This window comes from Acinonyx jubatus, chromosome E2, assembly GCF_027475565.1.
Source record: "Acinonyx jubatus isolate Ajub_Pintada_27869175 chromosome E2, VMU_Ajub_asm_v1.0, whole genome shotgun sequence".
Classification (NCBI taxonomy): Eukaryota; Metazoa; Chordata; class Mammalia; order Carnivora; family Felidae; genus Acinonyx; species Acinonyx jubatus.
The window spans coordinates 6,838,187-6,851,292 of record NC_069396.1 but is presented as its reverse complement, the minus strand read 5'-3'; the positions used below and the strand labels follow the sequence as shown (position 1 = coordinate 6,851,292).

The window sequence follows — 13,106 nt, the reverse complement described above, 5'->3', positions numbered from 1 at the left end:
GACGACAGCTGGAGAAGCCGTGCAGCCTGACACAGCGTCTCCGAGTCAGGGGCCAGGAAGGGGAGCAGCGGGCCGCTGTGTGGACGCTTCGCGGGACCAAGAGTGGTGCTGGGCGGGGGGTGCAGCTCGCCAGGAGATGGCGGCAGGGACAGTGGCCCTGGGGCAACCGGAAAAGCTTAAGTCACGTCGGCTATCCCTGGTTTATGGAAACACGGGGAGGTGGGGGGTGTGAAAGGCACTGGAGGAGATTTGCTCCGGGCCTGGGGCCCAGACTGACTCACGTAGCAGCGAATTGTTACCGCCGCTTTGCTTTTGCGGTACAGCTTTCCCTTTGTGGGATTAAAGAGAACATCAAAATATTTTGACAGGCCTTTCCCAAATGAGCCCGTGTGGATTTCTGCCCTCGACACCCAGTGGGGCCGTAGGTGGCTTGGGGGCCCACAGGGCGGGGTGGCAGCTGGCGGGCAGATTCCGAGACCCTGGTGGCGCCAGGTTCCGGTCCTGGCTCCTTTGTGCACGGCGTGCGTTCGCAGTGTGCGCGAGCCCTTCGACGTGCACACCGCAGTGTGGCTCCGGCTGGAGGAGCTGGCAGAGTGCGGGGTGGAGGCCACCGTCCCCGGCAGTTGTGGGATTGAGTCCTGGGTGTGTCTCTTAAAAGCAGGGGTCCGTGACACGTCAGCACCTCTCTGGACCTGCCTCGTCTGTAGCATCCGGATAAACAGGGGTAAACACGGCCCCCCTCCAGGGCTGCGGCATGGTCAAGTGGGAGAAGACGTGTCCTCAGCGTGGTGCTGGCCACGTGCTAACCGCTCGAGGCGTGTTAACCAGGGGCACCTGTGCCTTTCCGTGCGCGAGGGGCTTCGCAGGGCTGTGTTTGTGGGGCACACGTCCTTCCTTATCACCGGAAAAATATGCAGCAGATCGTCCCCCCTCCCCCAAAGGGGGAAACCACCCAGATGTCCCTCAGCTGTGAAGGAGTAAGCCAAACGTGGCCTGTCCCTTGAGCGGGACGTTATGCAGCCATAACCAATACATGCTGCGACGTGGGTGAACCTCCGGAACCTCCAGGGAAAAGAGCCAGCGAGAAGGGCCACATGCTGCGTGATTGCACTGACGGGAAATGTCCACAAGAGGCCAAACCGCGGGGACAGGTAGCAGACCAGTGGCCAGCAGCCCCGTGGGGGAGTGACCGCTTCGTGGGTACGGAGTCTCCTTTCGGAGCGCTGAGAATGCCTTAACACTGAACTAAGTGCCATGAAGTTGCACGACACTGTGAATGTGCCAGCGGCCATTGCGTTGTACGTTTTAAAGTGGTTAGCGTTTGATTTCATATGAATTTTATCTCAGTTCTAGAAAGCAGCAGGGGGAGGTGAGCTAAAACCCACTCCTCTGATCCGAGCCGTTCTGTGGTACTACCAGAGGTAACAGTGCCGTCATTATTACTGTTGTCGTTGTTGTTGACTGTCCAAACGGGCTGGAAGAGGCTTCCCTATCCTCTGACCTGACATCTGTCCTTTGAGTCCAGGGTGTGTGTCCAGGGGGCAGCGGGCAGCAGCAAACCCGTCCTCATTCCAGTGGGACGGTGCCATGTGGAGTCGGGCTGTGCAGAGAGGGGTCTCCCTCCACGATGACTCAGGCAGCTTCCATGCAGGGAGAGGGGGACCTGTCTATAGCGTGGCTCACCCAGCAGGGTGCCAGGGCGCCGACCCCACTCCCACCCCCACCCCCACCCATGGCAAACAGCCTGCTGTTCTCAGCCCGGGTCCCCCGGGGGGCAAGGTTTCCCAGCCTCCCACGTCCACCTGCCTCGGGAGTGAGCTCATGGAGGGTGTTTCCAGACCGGCTTCTCCTCTTGGGGTCTGGGAGCCTCTTCCCTGCTCCCCTTCCTGGGATTGGTGCTGGACACCTTCCCAACATATGCCTTGAGTCAGCCTGAGCCTCGTCTTGGGGGTCGCAGACATCATGATTCACATTCGCTTTTAGAGGAATCCCCATGGAAACCAGGCAGGTTTGGGTGGGAAGGAGCTGGCTCCCTGGGAAGCAGGGGGAGGTGCAGCCTGGGGGCCTCTGGGGGAGGGGCTGCTTCAGGGGACTTTGGTCACCCCACTCCTTGCCTACTCTGACGTGGGAGGTCCGAGGGGGTTCCCAGTGTGGAATGTCAGCTCCGAGGGTCTTTGTTGACTAGGGGCCCTCACGAAGCCCCTCCAGGCTCTGCTCTCCTGAGCCCAGATCCGGGCATCGAGGGGATGCTAGAGAAGCAGCTCATCTCAGAAACAGAAGCAGAAGGGGAGCGCTCTCTTCCTGGTCTGGCGGACACCAAGACCCCCAAGCTAGCCCCTCATCAGTTCCCAAGGGCAAAAGGACAGAGGCACCTCAACTCCCACGGGAGAGCAGCGTCCCCACGCGCCTGGACCCCTGTGTGCAGACTTCTGTGATCCCAGCCCCTGTGCGGCGCAGTTGGGCTGTGGGCACTTGGCCGCCATGTGGTCCCTCTGAGCTCACCGGGATCAGAGCCTGGCTTTTCCAGGACCCAGCCAGGCTCGGGGCTCAGGACGAAGGCCCCCCCCAGCCTTAGCCAGGGCTCCCCGGTTCTCTTTAATATCTCTTTAATGAGAGCAATTTGGCAGTGACGTAAAATATGCTTTTACCCTTTGTCCCAGTAATTCCATTTCTGGGAATCTGGCCTAAGGAAATAATCCTAAATATAGGGTAGAAAAACACGTTTCACAAGGATGTTCATTGTGGAGTTGTTTATAGTGGCATAAAATGAAACAACCACACTGTCCATGGTGGTGGGGGGAGGTGGGAAGCAGTGATAAAACAGTGGCCAAATGCTTTATAGCCACTAAATAATAGTTCTGCAAATTATTGTCCAGAATCTACGATGTGCATGTGGTGGAACATTATGTTAAAAAGAAAAAAAAAAAACAGGCAAGTCACAAGATTATATGTATTGTATGACTTGGACTCTGTAAAAAAAAAGAAAAAAAATCATATGTAAAAAATAATCAGGAGGGTAATATAAAGGTAATATACCAAAGTGCTAATGAGTGGTCTTGACGTGATTTTATCTGAAAGATTTCATTCTATTCATCGGCTTCCAAATCATCTACAGTATTCACACATTGCCTTTCTTAGGTTTGACCTCTAATTTACTTTCAGTAAAATTCATCCTTTAAGGGTGTAGATTTGTGAGTTTTGACAAAGATACACAGTCAGGTAACCACCACCACCACCACCGTCGAGATACAGACTATTTCCAGGGGCACCTGGGTGGCTCAGTCGGTTAAGCGTCCCATCTCTCGATTTCAACTCAGGTCATGATCTCACACTTCATGAGTTCCAGCCCCGAGTTGGGTTCTGTGCAGACAGTGCAGAGCCTGGTTGGGATTCTCTCTTCTTGTGCCCCTCCTCCACTCACAATGCCCTCTCGCTCTCTCTCTCAAAAATAAATAAATAAACTTAAAAAAAATTTTTTTCAAAAATATTTCCATCACCCCACACAGCTCCCCGTGCCCCTTGGTAACTGGTCCCCACCCGCACCCTGGCCGCTGGAAAGCGCTAGTCTGATTTCAAGTTCCGTAGTTGTGCTCCTTCCGAGACGTCACGTACACAGAATCGTGCGGTATGGCCTCGCACTGTTTTACATGTAGAAACAACCGAGTCTGCTTGTTGTTCTCTTACATGTACCTTTCAGAGCTGGATTTCCCAGCTTCCCTCAAGTGGAGGGGAATTAAATTTTTCTTTTTTATCTGACTCAGCCTTTACCCCATGTAGGAATCTCCTGCACTGTAACTCAGATCATCGTGTTCAGATTACCAAGGAATTATCAGTTATCTGTGAAATCGCCCCAGCCGTGTGAAAGTACCCGGACAAAGGAGGCCCGTGGTCAGCACTGGCTCACACCTGAATCCCAAGAGAGCATTCAGGGACTCTCAGTCCCGATCCGATCCCCTTTCCCTTGTAAGCCCCCTGGGCTCCTGCCTAGGCTCTGTCGTCGAAGACGATGCTAGTAATAACATGGCAGCAGTTAATTTCTGTCTGTGAACATTTTATCTTAGGACAGTTTGAGATGTACAGAAAAGTTACAAAGGCAGCACAGAGTTTCCATGGACCCCTAAGCCCACTACCCCAGTTGTGAACATCTCCCAGAAACATGATACATTTGTCACAACTAATGAACCAGTAGTGATATGCTGTTATTAAAGCCCATGCTTTGATTCCCTTCGTTTTTACCTAATGTCCGTCTTCTGTCCCAGGATCCCACTGGGGATCCCACAGTGCAAGGAGTGGTCCTCCTCCATAGAGAATTCTCATGTTTGGGACAGTTGCTTGGACTTTCCTTGGTTTTGATGAGTACTGGTCAGGTGTTGTGAGGAACGTCCTTCAGTTGGGGTTTATCTGATCCTTTTGTCACAGTTAGACCAGAGGTATGGGTCTGGGGGAGAAAGAACCTAGAGGTAGAGTTTATTGTTTCTCGCAGTACCTCATTTTACTGCGCTTTTTAGAATGTGTTCCAGATGCGGTGCTAAGCCTTGACAGACTGGGTCTCCTTTAAGGATTATTAGAAAATAATCCTGTCTAATAAATTCTCATTTTACCATTGGCTGAAATGGACTCAGAGAGGTACAGTAACTTGCATGAAGCCACACAGTTAAGAGACTCAAACACAGGTCTCTCTGTACACATTTTGCTTTTAGCCAGTACTGTTTCGAACAGTGGGAAAGCAGAACGTCTGCTATTAAAAACCAGTATGTATTTATTTATACCCAACCTTTCCCCAAAAAGCCTGTGTTGTAACTTCTAATCAAGGCCACATTGAAGCAGCTGGAGCAGGGTCGTGAGAAAGGCAGACACAGGCAAGCCCCGCCTCCTGGACATCGCACATGTCGGGAGTGGTCACCCCGCCCCGAGCGTGTGGTCGCCACGGGCTTGGTGCCACACGGGGCAGTGCGGAGCCTCGTCGTGTCCCAGGGTCCCCGGGGAGGCCGGTGGGAGGCAGAAGCTTCGAGGCCCATAGGTGCGCTTCTAAAGAAACGAGGCTGGCCGTTGGCTCGGTTTGGATCACTGAGTCCAGATATTTACAGAATGGGCGTTGCTATCTTTCTCTTGTTTGGTGTGGTCTGGCGGTTTTCCAGATGTGTTAGTGGCCATGGCTCGACCCGTGTCCTCTGGCCTCTGTATGTCTCAAGGGGTCAACGGCGTGGAGTTTGGAGGCCGACCAGACCTCGTAAAGGGAGGGAGGTGGACTTGGGCCACTACAGAAAGGCCTTTGGCGCATCTGGTACCCGGGTGCCATTGCTTCCGAAAGGAGATTTTTTTTTTTTTTCATTTGTCAATTAAGTTTTAATTTTAAAATTTAATTTTTAAAATGATCCCCAGAAAGCATCTTCCCCAAGTATGTTCTGTGTCATGATTAGAAGTAATACATGGATGAACACTGTGTTATTTAGGAAAATAATTCCTTCATTTAGAAGAAAATGACTACCCCCGTCTCAGTGCCAGGGTCTGTTTGGGCACTTGGAACAGAACAGGTGGAGATTTCTGCTCTTGTGCTGGAACACTAGCAGGGGAGACAGCACACAATAAATACTTGAACGTGGGTTCAGATAATAAGTGTCTAACCAATCCCCCGAGCCCCTGGTTGCACGGATATTCTCGGGACAAGATGTGCAGTCAGAGCTGAGTCATTGATGGCGGAATACCGAGAACGGAACAGTGCATGGGGCGCAGGCACAGGCTGCAAGGTGAGGGGAGCCCACACATCTGCCTCTGGGATGCACCACGGCAACTGTCCTGGTCAGACACAGAGGCTCCTGGGATTGGTGCTGAGGGGTGGGCTCTGTGCCTTTGGGGAAGGGCAGAAGGGATCTGACTGCCCCTCCCCTGCTGCCTCCCCTCCCCCCCCACATCGCCTCTGTTTGCTAGGGACCTGCTTCTGTCCCCTCCTCCTGAGTCTCTTCCCCAAGCAACACTCCACCCCAGACCCCTGGCTGGGCCCACAGGACCCTCTGGGAGTGGCCTTCCTCCTTTGGGCAGTCCCCTCCCTGAACACGCCCACCTCGTTCCCACGCCTGGGCCTTTGCACTGGCCACGAGCTCCGAGCTCCGGGGCGTACTTCTGCTCCACCTCTCCGGGGCACCGGGCACCGCAGCTCTTAGCCCCTGTGAGCGCACCCTCTTGGATTCTGGGTGCAGCACCTGCTGTTTATCTGTGTATTTGGTTTGTTATCTCCTTGCCCGCCTGGGCTCCTGTCTCATCCACTGCTGTGTCTCCAGCACCCGGCATATGGGCCTATAACGTAATAGATGCCCAACGAATACGTCAGATGAGTGAATGAGTAAATGAATGAATGAAAGAACGAATGTATTGATCAACCTCTCTCCCTTCCTGAGCCCGGTGACCGATCATATCAGGGAAGTTTGTCGCAGCCTGTGCCCTCAGCCCTCTCCACCACCACCACTGCATCTCAACTTAGGCAGACAGAAATGGAAATTTAAAACCTGGTGGCGGTCCTAAATCCTGATGGTAGAATGAACTCGTCAGGCCATGGGTTTTACATTGCGCCCCCTCCTGTGTGCAGCTCAGTGGGGAGTGGTTAGGGCACCGATTCCTGAGTCACCAGCTCGGTTCGGCCCTGGCCAGCCCCCATCCCAGCTGGCCTACCTTGGGCAAGTCATGTGACACCTCAGGTTCCTCATCGTGCGGTGGGATGGCCCTGGCACCTGCTCCACGGGGCCGTTGTGAGGATGGAAGGAGACCTCGCTTGGCGCGTGTCACGGCTGGGGACGTGTCAGCCGTCACATTCTGCCTTCTCGGCTAAGCTACGCTTGCCTCTGGCTCTGCTAAAGTATGGCTTCCTGGGGTCAGGGCGATAAGGATGCTGCTGATACCTGGTGACCAGTGCATCCCCTTGGCTCCTGGTGCCTTCTCTCCGTGACAGGGGAGCTCCCTCAGAGAGTAGTGAGCGGCTGTGAGTTTCTCTCTCCCTGCCCTCACCCCAGCATTGACCGACGAAAGCTGTTCCAGTTCTTCCTTTCGACACAACTTGTTGAGCCCTTGCCATGTGCCAGGCTCTGTGGAGAGAGGGCAGGGAGCAAGACAGACATGGGGCTGACCTTACGGAGCTGCAGCCTGGCCAGGAGGCAGGCATCAGTAGATGACATATGGTAGGCGTCCACAGTGATTAAATGGGGTGCACGGAGCGCCGAGGGCACAGGGAAGGATGTGGCCAGGTGGGCTTTAGGGTCTGGGGGGTGGCAGACGCCCCAGAAGACCTGTGGAGCTGAGGCCTGGACAGTGGAGGAGGAGATGCCAGGGATTGGGCCACAACCGTTTGGGGACAAAGGGCAGGCTAACTGTGTGGTGCCACCGGGTGGGCCATTGGGGAGGGCCGACGGAGAAGAGAAAGTGGGTGCGGCTGGAGGAAGGAGCCTGGCAGGGGTGGAGGGGCACGTGGGATTCGTGCTTGGGCCACCGGGAGCTGTGGAAGGACACTGAACAGGGAATAGGGGGATACAGTTCGTCGACTTGGAATGTGGCCCTGGGTCTCGAGTGGAGAGTGCGTATCTGGGTGGGGAGACGAGACCGGGAAATCCAAGGGCGTCTATGACTGCATTCTGGGCAGGAGAAGGCAGTGGCTTGGACACAGTGAGGGCTGGAGGGATCCAGGCTCTGCCCTGTGCTGGGCCCCGCGAACGCCCAGAGGAACAGGGTACAGGCTTTGCCCTTAAGGTGCCCCCAGTCTGGTCCCGACTCTACAGCTCCAAACACGGGGGCGAGTTTCCACTGCAGCCCCCTCCTGCCAGCTGGGATGCTAGGAAAGACGGAGTTCCTTTGGTCTCCAGAGTCGCCCCGTGTCTGTACCAACTCAATTTGCCTGTTGCCAGAATGGGGGGGGGGGGGGGATGTTTTCTGGAACCTTCTTTGAGGCATGGATACTGTGCCTGATCTTGTAACCAATGTGTGTCTTCTCTCTCTCTTTTTCTTTTTTTCTTTTTGCTGCAGCCAACTGGGTACATGGAAAACTCGGTCTCCTACAGCGCTATTGAAGACGTTCAGCTGCTGTCCTGGGAGAATGCCCCGAAGTACTGTTTACAGCTCACAATCCCTGGGGGAACAGTCTTACTGCAGGTAGGAGAGACAAACATGAACAAGCAGTTTCCTCTGCCCCCTCCGCGCTCTCGCACTCCGCTTTCCCTCAGAGGAGACGGCCAGCTCCCAGGAGGGAAGGTTAGTTAGCTTAGGGCACATTCTTCTCCAGCATAAGAAAGGTATAAACCGTGGGGCCCTCTCTGGGAGACGAGCAGGGAATGTGCACAGACTGAGCTCCTACTGCCTGCCCGTTGCAGCCCAGGAACCTTATGTCTTACGCTTTTCCTTCTCGCCACAAACCTGAGAAATGGGTCTTTTGATCTCCATTTTACAGATGAGGTAACTGAGGCACAAAGGCATGTTTTTAGGCCTTAGAAGGCCATAGTAAGCAACACATGCCACCTTTTGCTCTACTTCGAGTGAGGAGGAGGTTCTTCTCGTCGGTCTCAGTCTTTTTTTTTGTCCTTTGAGAGAGAGAGAGAGATTGGGAGCGTGCACACCACGAGCAGTAGACAGGGGCAGAGGGAGAGAGTCTTAATCAGGCTCCCCGCTCAGCCCAGAGCCTGATGCGGGACTCCCTCCCACAGCCCTGGGATCATGACCTGAGCCGAAATCAAAGGTCAACCGACTGAGCCCCCCAGAGCTGTCTCCTTGGAAAAGGGTGCATTTTGTGCGTATCGGTCAGGGCTGTTGTTTGGAAATGATACAAACATTCAAACTCCCTGAAGCGAAAAGAATTTGATGCTGTAATTGTGTTCAAGTAACTGGGTAGTCTAAGAGAGGCCTTCAGGCATAGCTTGATCCAGGAGCCAAGCGATAATAGTATTCAGGGAGTCTCTCTGTCTCCATTTCCTGGCTCTCTTTCTGTGCATTGGCTTCATTGTCAGGGACGGTTTCTCCATGCATGAGAAAAATGGACTTTTTTTTCTTTTTTAAGTTTATTTATTTATTTGAGAGAGAGCATACACGTGGGTGCATGAGCAGGGGAAGGGCAGAGAGGGAAGAAGAGAGGATCCCAAGCAGGCTCCTCACTGCCAGCAGAGAGCCCGCCTCAGGGCTGCAACTCATGAACCGTGAGATCACGACCTGAGCCAAAATCAAGAGTCGGTTGCTTAACCGACTGAGCCCCCCAGGCACCCCGGGAAAGAGGGACTTCTATCCTTAAAAATGTGAGAGCCCATTTTTCTTCCAGTACCCTTCGGTAAAATCTCATAGAAGATTCTGACTGGCCCTGCTGTAGTCCCCTACATCCCAGGGATGGCCCCACCCTAGGTTACATACCCAGCCTTGACCATAGGGGGCTGTGTCCTCTCATGGCCCTTCCAGGACCTTGTGGTCCGGGAGAGGTGGGTCCACCAGGCAAGGAATCGTGGCTGAAAAATTTGCAGCCGTGTATACATGCGATGTGTCCTGTGTCGTTTCGGGCAGAGCCGTCCCAGCCTCTGGCAGGGACCCCGAGTCAGAAAGTGCTCATCTAGAGAGAATTCATTCTCTTGTCTTCGGGAGAACAGGCCCTTCTTTTAGGAACATATTCTTTCTAGCTCTGTCACTGCAGGGAGATCTGGCCTGAGCCTGCAGAGATGTTCCCTAAAACGCATGTCCAAGGCGGCCACTAGATTGTGTAACAACATTGAAGGCGAGAGGCACATGGTCTGGCCTCTGAGGAATGCTGAGCTCAACAAGCTGACTCTAAGAGCTAATTCTTTAGAAAAATCCTCTTCTTTCCTGTCGCCCCTTGGAGGACACCAACACCATGGCCGCCCGTCTGTTCTCTTCTCAGCTCTGGCGCCCTCTGCACTTGGCTGTCCTTCTTCTACCTGCCCTCACCTTTTCCCTCCTCCCCACCCCCCAGCCCAGCCAGCAGAACTCTTCTGTGTGTCCTTCCGGCCCCTCCGACAGCTGCCATCTGGAGTCTGTGGGGGCAGCCACTTCCGGCCCCCTTGGGCTGGGACCTGAGCAGCGGCGGGATGTTCGGCGGGTGGGGACAGTAATAGCATCCTGTGGAAGGCTGGAGAAGAGGGGTACAGAGACAATCCTACTGACTCACAGAGCACCGAGCCGGCCTGCCCCCTGTGCTGGGGGAGGAAGGTAAATGAGCCCCTTGGCCCCATCCTCGAAGAGCTGTGGGGCTCGCTGGGGAGACCGAGCTCTAAACACGTGACTACAGAGATAACAGCTAAAATAGAGGCACGTCCCGGAGGGCAGCGACTGACTCACTCGGCCTGGGGGGGGGGGCCAGAGAAGGCTCCCCAGGGGTGGCGACGTTATAGTGGGGCATAGAGGGATGAGTAGGAGTGCGCCAGGATGGGGGGCACACACTCGGGGCAGAGGGAATGCGGGTGCAAAGCATGAATGTGAGAGAGGGGGTGTTTGCTGCCCTGGAAGAGAGGGGGAGGTAGGTTCAGGGCCCTGTGGATGATGTCCAGAGCTCTTGGGTCACAGCCAGACTCTATGGGTCTTATTAGCCGACTGAAGAAGCCAAGGCTATGTTCCGAGGGCAACGGGGAGCCATGGAAAGCTCTTACGGGTTGGAAGGAACAGTAGAGGGATCAGTCTAGTTGCAGGACAGAGAGGGAGCACCAGAGGGAGGCAGGAGGGAGGGAAGCCTTGAAGTAGTCCAGCTAGAGTGGGGAGGGCCCTGAGCCCCAATCTCCTGGGCTGTATAGTGGCTGCTGCTTGACCGGCAGGAGGGTCGCATTGTTCCTGGAGCTGGAGGGGCCGGCGTCCCCCCAAGGAAGGCCCGAATGCCGCTCGCCCAGGGGTGGAGGGGCAGGGAGGCTTAGAGGGATGTGGGTTGCTGGGCAGTGGAATGTCCCTTTAACCCAGGCCGTGGCTGCGGGCCGGCGGTTATGACTCGCCTGGCTGGGGCTGCGTCCGGCCGTGGCCTCGCGTCAGAGCTCCCCCTGCCGAGCCGACAGGCGGGCCTGCGCCAGCACCCCCCTTGCTCGCTGCCCCCCCCCCAGCTCCGGTGGACAGAGGCTGGAGCAGAAGAGCAGGACTCACACATGCCCTCCACCCCATTACTCGGGGAGCCCAGGTGGGTGCAACCCCCCCCCCCACCTCAGCCTCTCCCTCCACCGTTTCCACCAGCTTCCACCTTGCTTCCTTCTCATCATCGCCCTCCTCCCTCCCCCCACCACCCCCAGATTCATGGGTGGTGTGTGGCCGCCTTGTTACATAAGTGGGTTCCGAGTTATCTTGGAGATGGGCTTTGGGCTGGAAGGTACCTGAAGCCCCAGGGCGGCGCTCCTCGCGTGCTGTCGACACAGTCCACAGGACCCTTCTTCGGGTTTGTACCGGTTTGTGTGATGGGGCCCGGAGCTGTGGCATGACTGAGCAGTCCTCCCTGCCGTGCGTGCAGGAAGGACCAGGACGCAGCCCGCTGTGCTCAGGGGGCAAGGCCGCCTGGAGCAGCTTCTTCTGGGTCTGGGTGCCCCTGGCCACAGGGCAGGCAGAGGGTGAAATGCCCCCCCCCCAGTGGTGCCTTCCGCCGGCAGCCACTAGCCACACTGGGTTGTCTGCATTTTAATTTACTGAATCAAGTTGAGAATGCAGATCCACGGTCCACTGGCCGCATTTCGAGTGCTCGATAGCACACGGACCTAGCGGCTGCTGCTTGGACGGCGCCGATAAAGACCGTTTCCGTCATCGCAGAATGACGGAAGTGCTGCACGGGGCTGGACCCTGGAACTTCTCGTCGCGGCCCCGTGCTCCACGCACCGCCTCCCTGCCAGAGGAAGTAACCTCACAAGGCTGGAGGGTCTGGCCTGTTCCAGCAGCTCTGAAGAGGGTCACGTCCTACTTCATGTGCACGGCTGTTCCCTCCCGTGGGGTGATGTTGGGGTTGCAGGGGTCCCCACCCTCGCCTGCCAGGCTCTCGCTCTCGGTCTCTCTTTCGGGTTCTCGTACCCACGTGAATCTGTTTTCCTCTGTCTCTCTCTGACACTTTCTCTTCTCCCCGTGTCTCCCTCTCTCTCGCTGTATTTCACTCTCTGCTTCTCTTATAGTTTTTTGTTGTTTTTTTTCTGATGTCTTTCTCCATCCCAAGCCTCTCTCCACCCCAGGCCCTTCTCTCCGTGCGTCTTGACTTAACTGCCTCTGTGTCTCCTCCTCCCTCTGTTCCTCCCTCTCCAACCTCCGTCTCTCTCCCAGGGACCTCCTGACAAAGCTGCTTTGTTAGAATTTGAATCGGTGCCTCACTCAGACCTCTGGGAGCTGACCTATCCGAGTTCAGGGAAGGTTAAGAGACGATCTCTGGCAACCGTGCCTTCTCCCAGCGCAGAGAGCCCGAGCGATGTGCCAGCAGGTCGAATCCCCAGACAAAGGCACCAGCCTCCCAGCCTTGTCCAGTTGGTGTCTTTCTGGAAGCTTTGTGTTTTTCAGCATGAGCTCCCTAATGCCATGTTATTAGAATCCCCGGGTGCAGAAAGGGCCTATTTATCTTCTTTCCCCCCTTAATGCCCTTTGTGCTGATGTTTCATTGTGAGGAAGTAACTACATAAGAACATAAACGGTGCAATGAAAGCGTCCGGGGCGGGGGGGCTCCTTGCCGGCCTGTGGGGTGGGGTAGCCAGCATTAAAGAGCCCTGTGGCGCCCATCATCTGGGGATTTCTGCCTTGCAGTTGGGTTTCTGCCCATCCGTGAGAAGTAGACAGGAGCCCCCTGCTCCTAAAACAGGGTCCAGGCGGAACCAGAACAAAGAGACTCTCGTCTCCCGATGGTCTCAGAGACCGGCTCTTCTCCCAAGAGGATCTCCAGAGGCCAGGCGTCAGGGGCAGGGACAGGGTGGGTTCCCTTCTTACTGGAAGCCAGTGAGAAAGAGCTTTCCGGTCTGAAAAGCACGTGCTGTTTTTTCCCTAAGAAGTTGGGCCAGGAAGGAGAACTTGGGAACAGTCACCCACAGTGCACCCTTGGCTGTTTTTCTCACCTCTCGAGACAATACAACAATGAGAGAGAACTTGGCAACTTTCGAAGAGGAAATTAGGCAGAATTTGCCTGGAACGAGGCCCTT

General features: G+C 55.3%; 1 protein-coding gene across 1 annotated transcript in view; it reads left to right on the top strand.

Moving 5' to 3' along the window:
- The window catches only part of CMIP (c-Maf inducing protein), a 233,977-nt gene that overhangs the window by 134,103 nt on the left and 86,768 nt on the right, over positions 1 to 13,106 (top strand). The window contains exon 2 of the mRNA XM_027076276.2: positions 8,008 to 8,133. Within this exon, the coding sequence (XP_026932077.1) occupies positions 8,008 to 8,133 (126 nt within the window). The remainder of the gene's footprint in view (positions 1 to 8,007; positions 8,134 to 13,106) is intronic.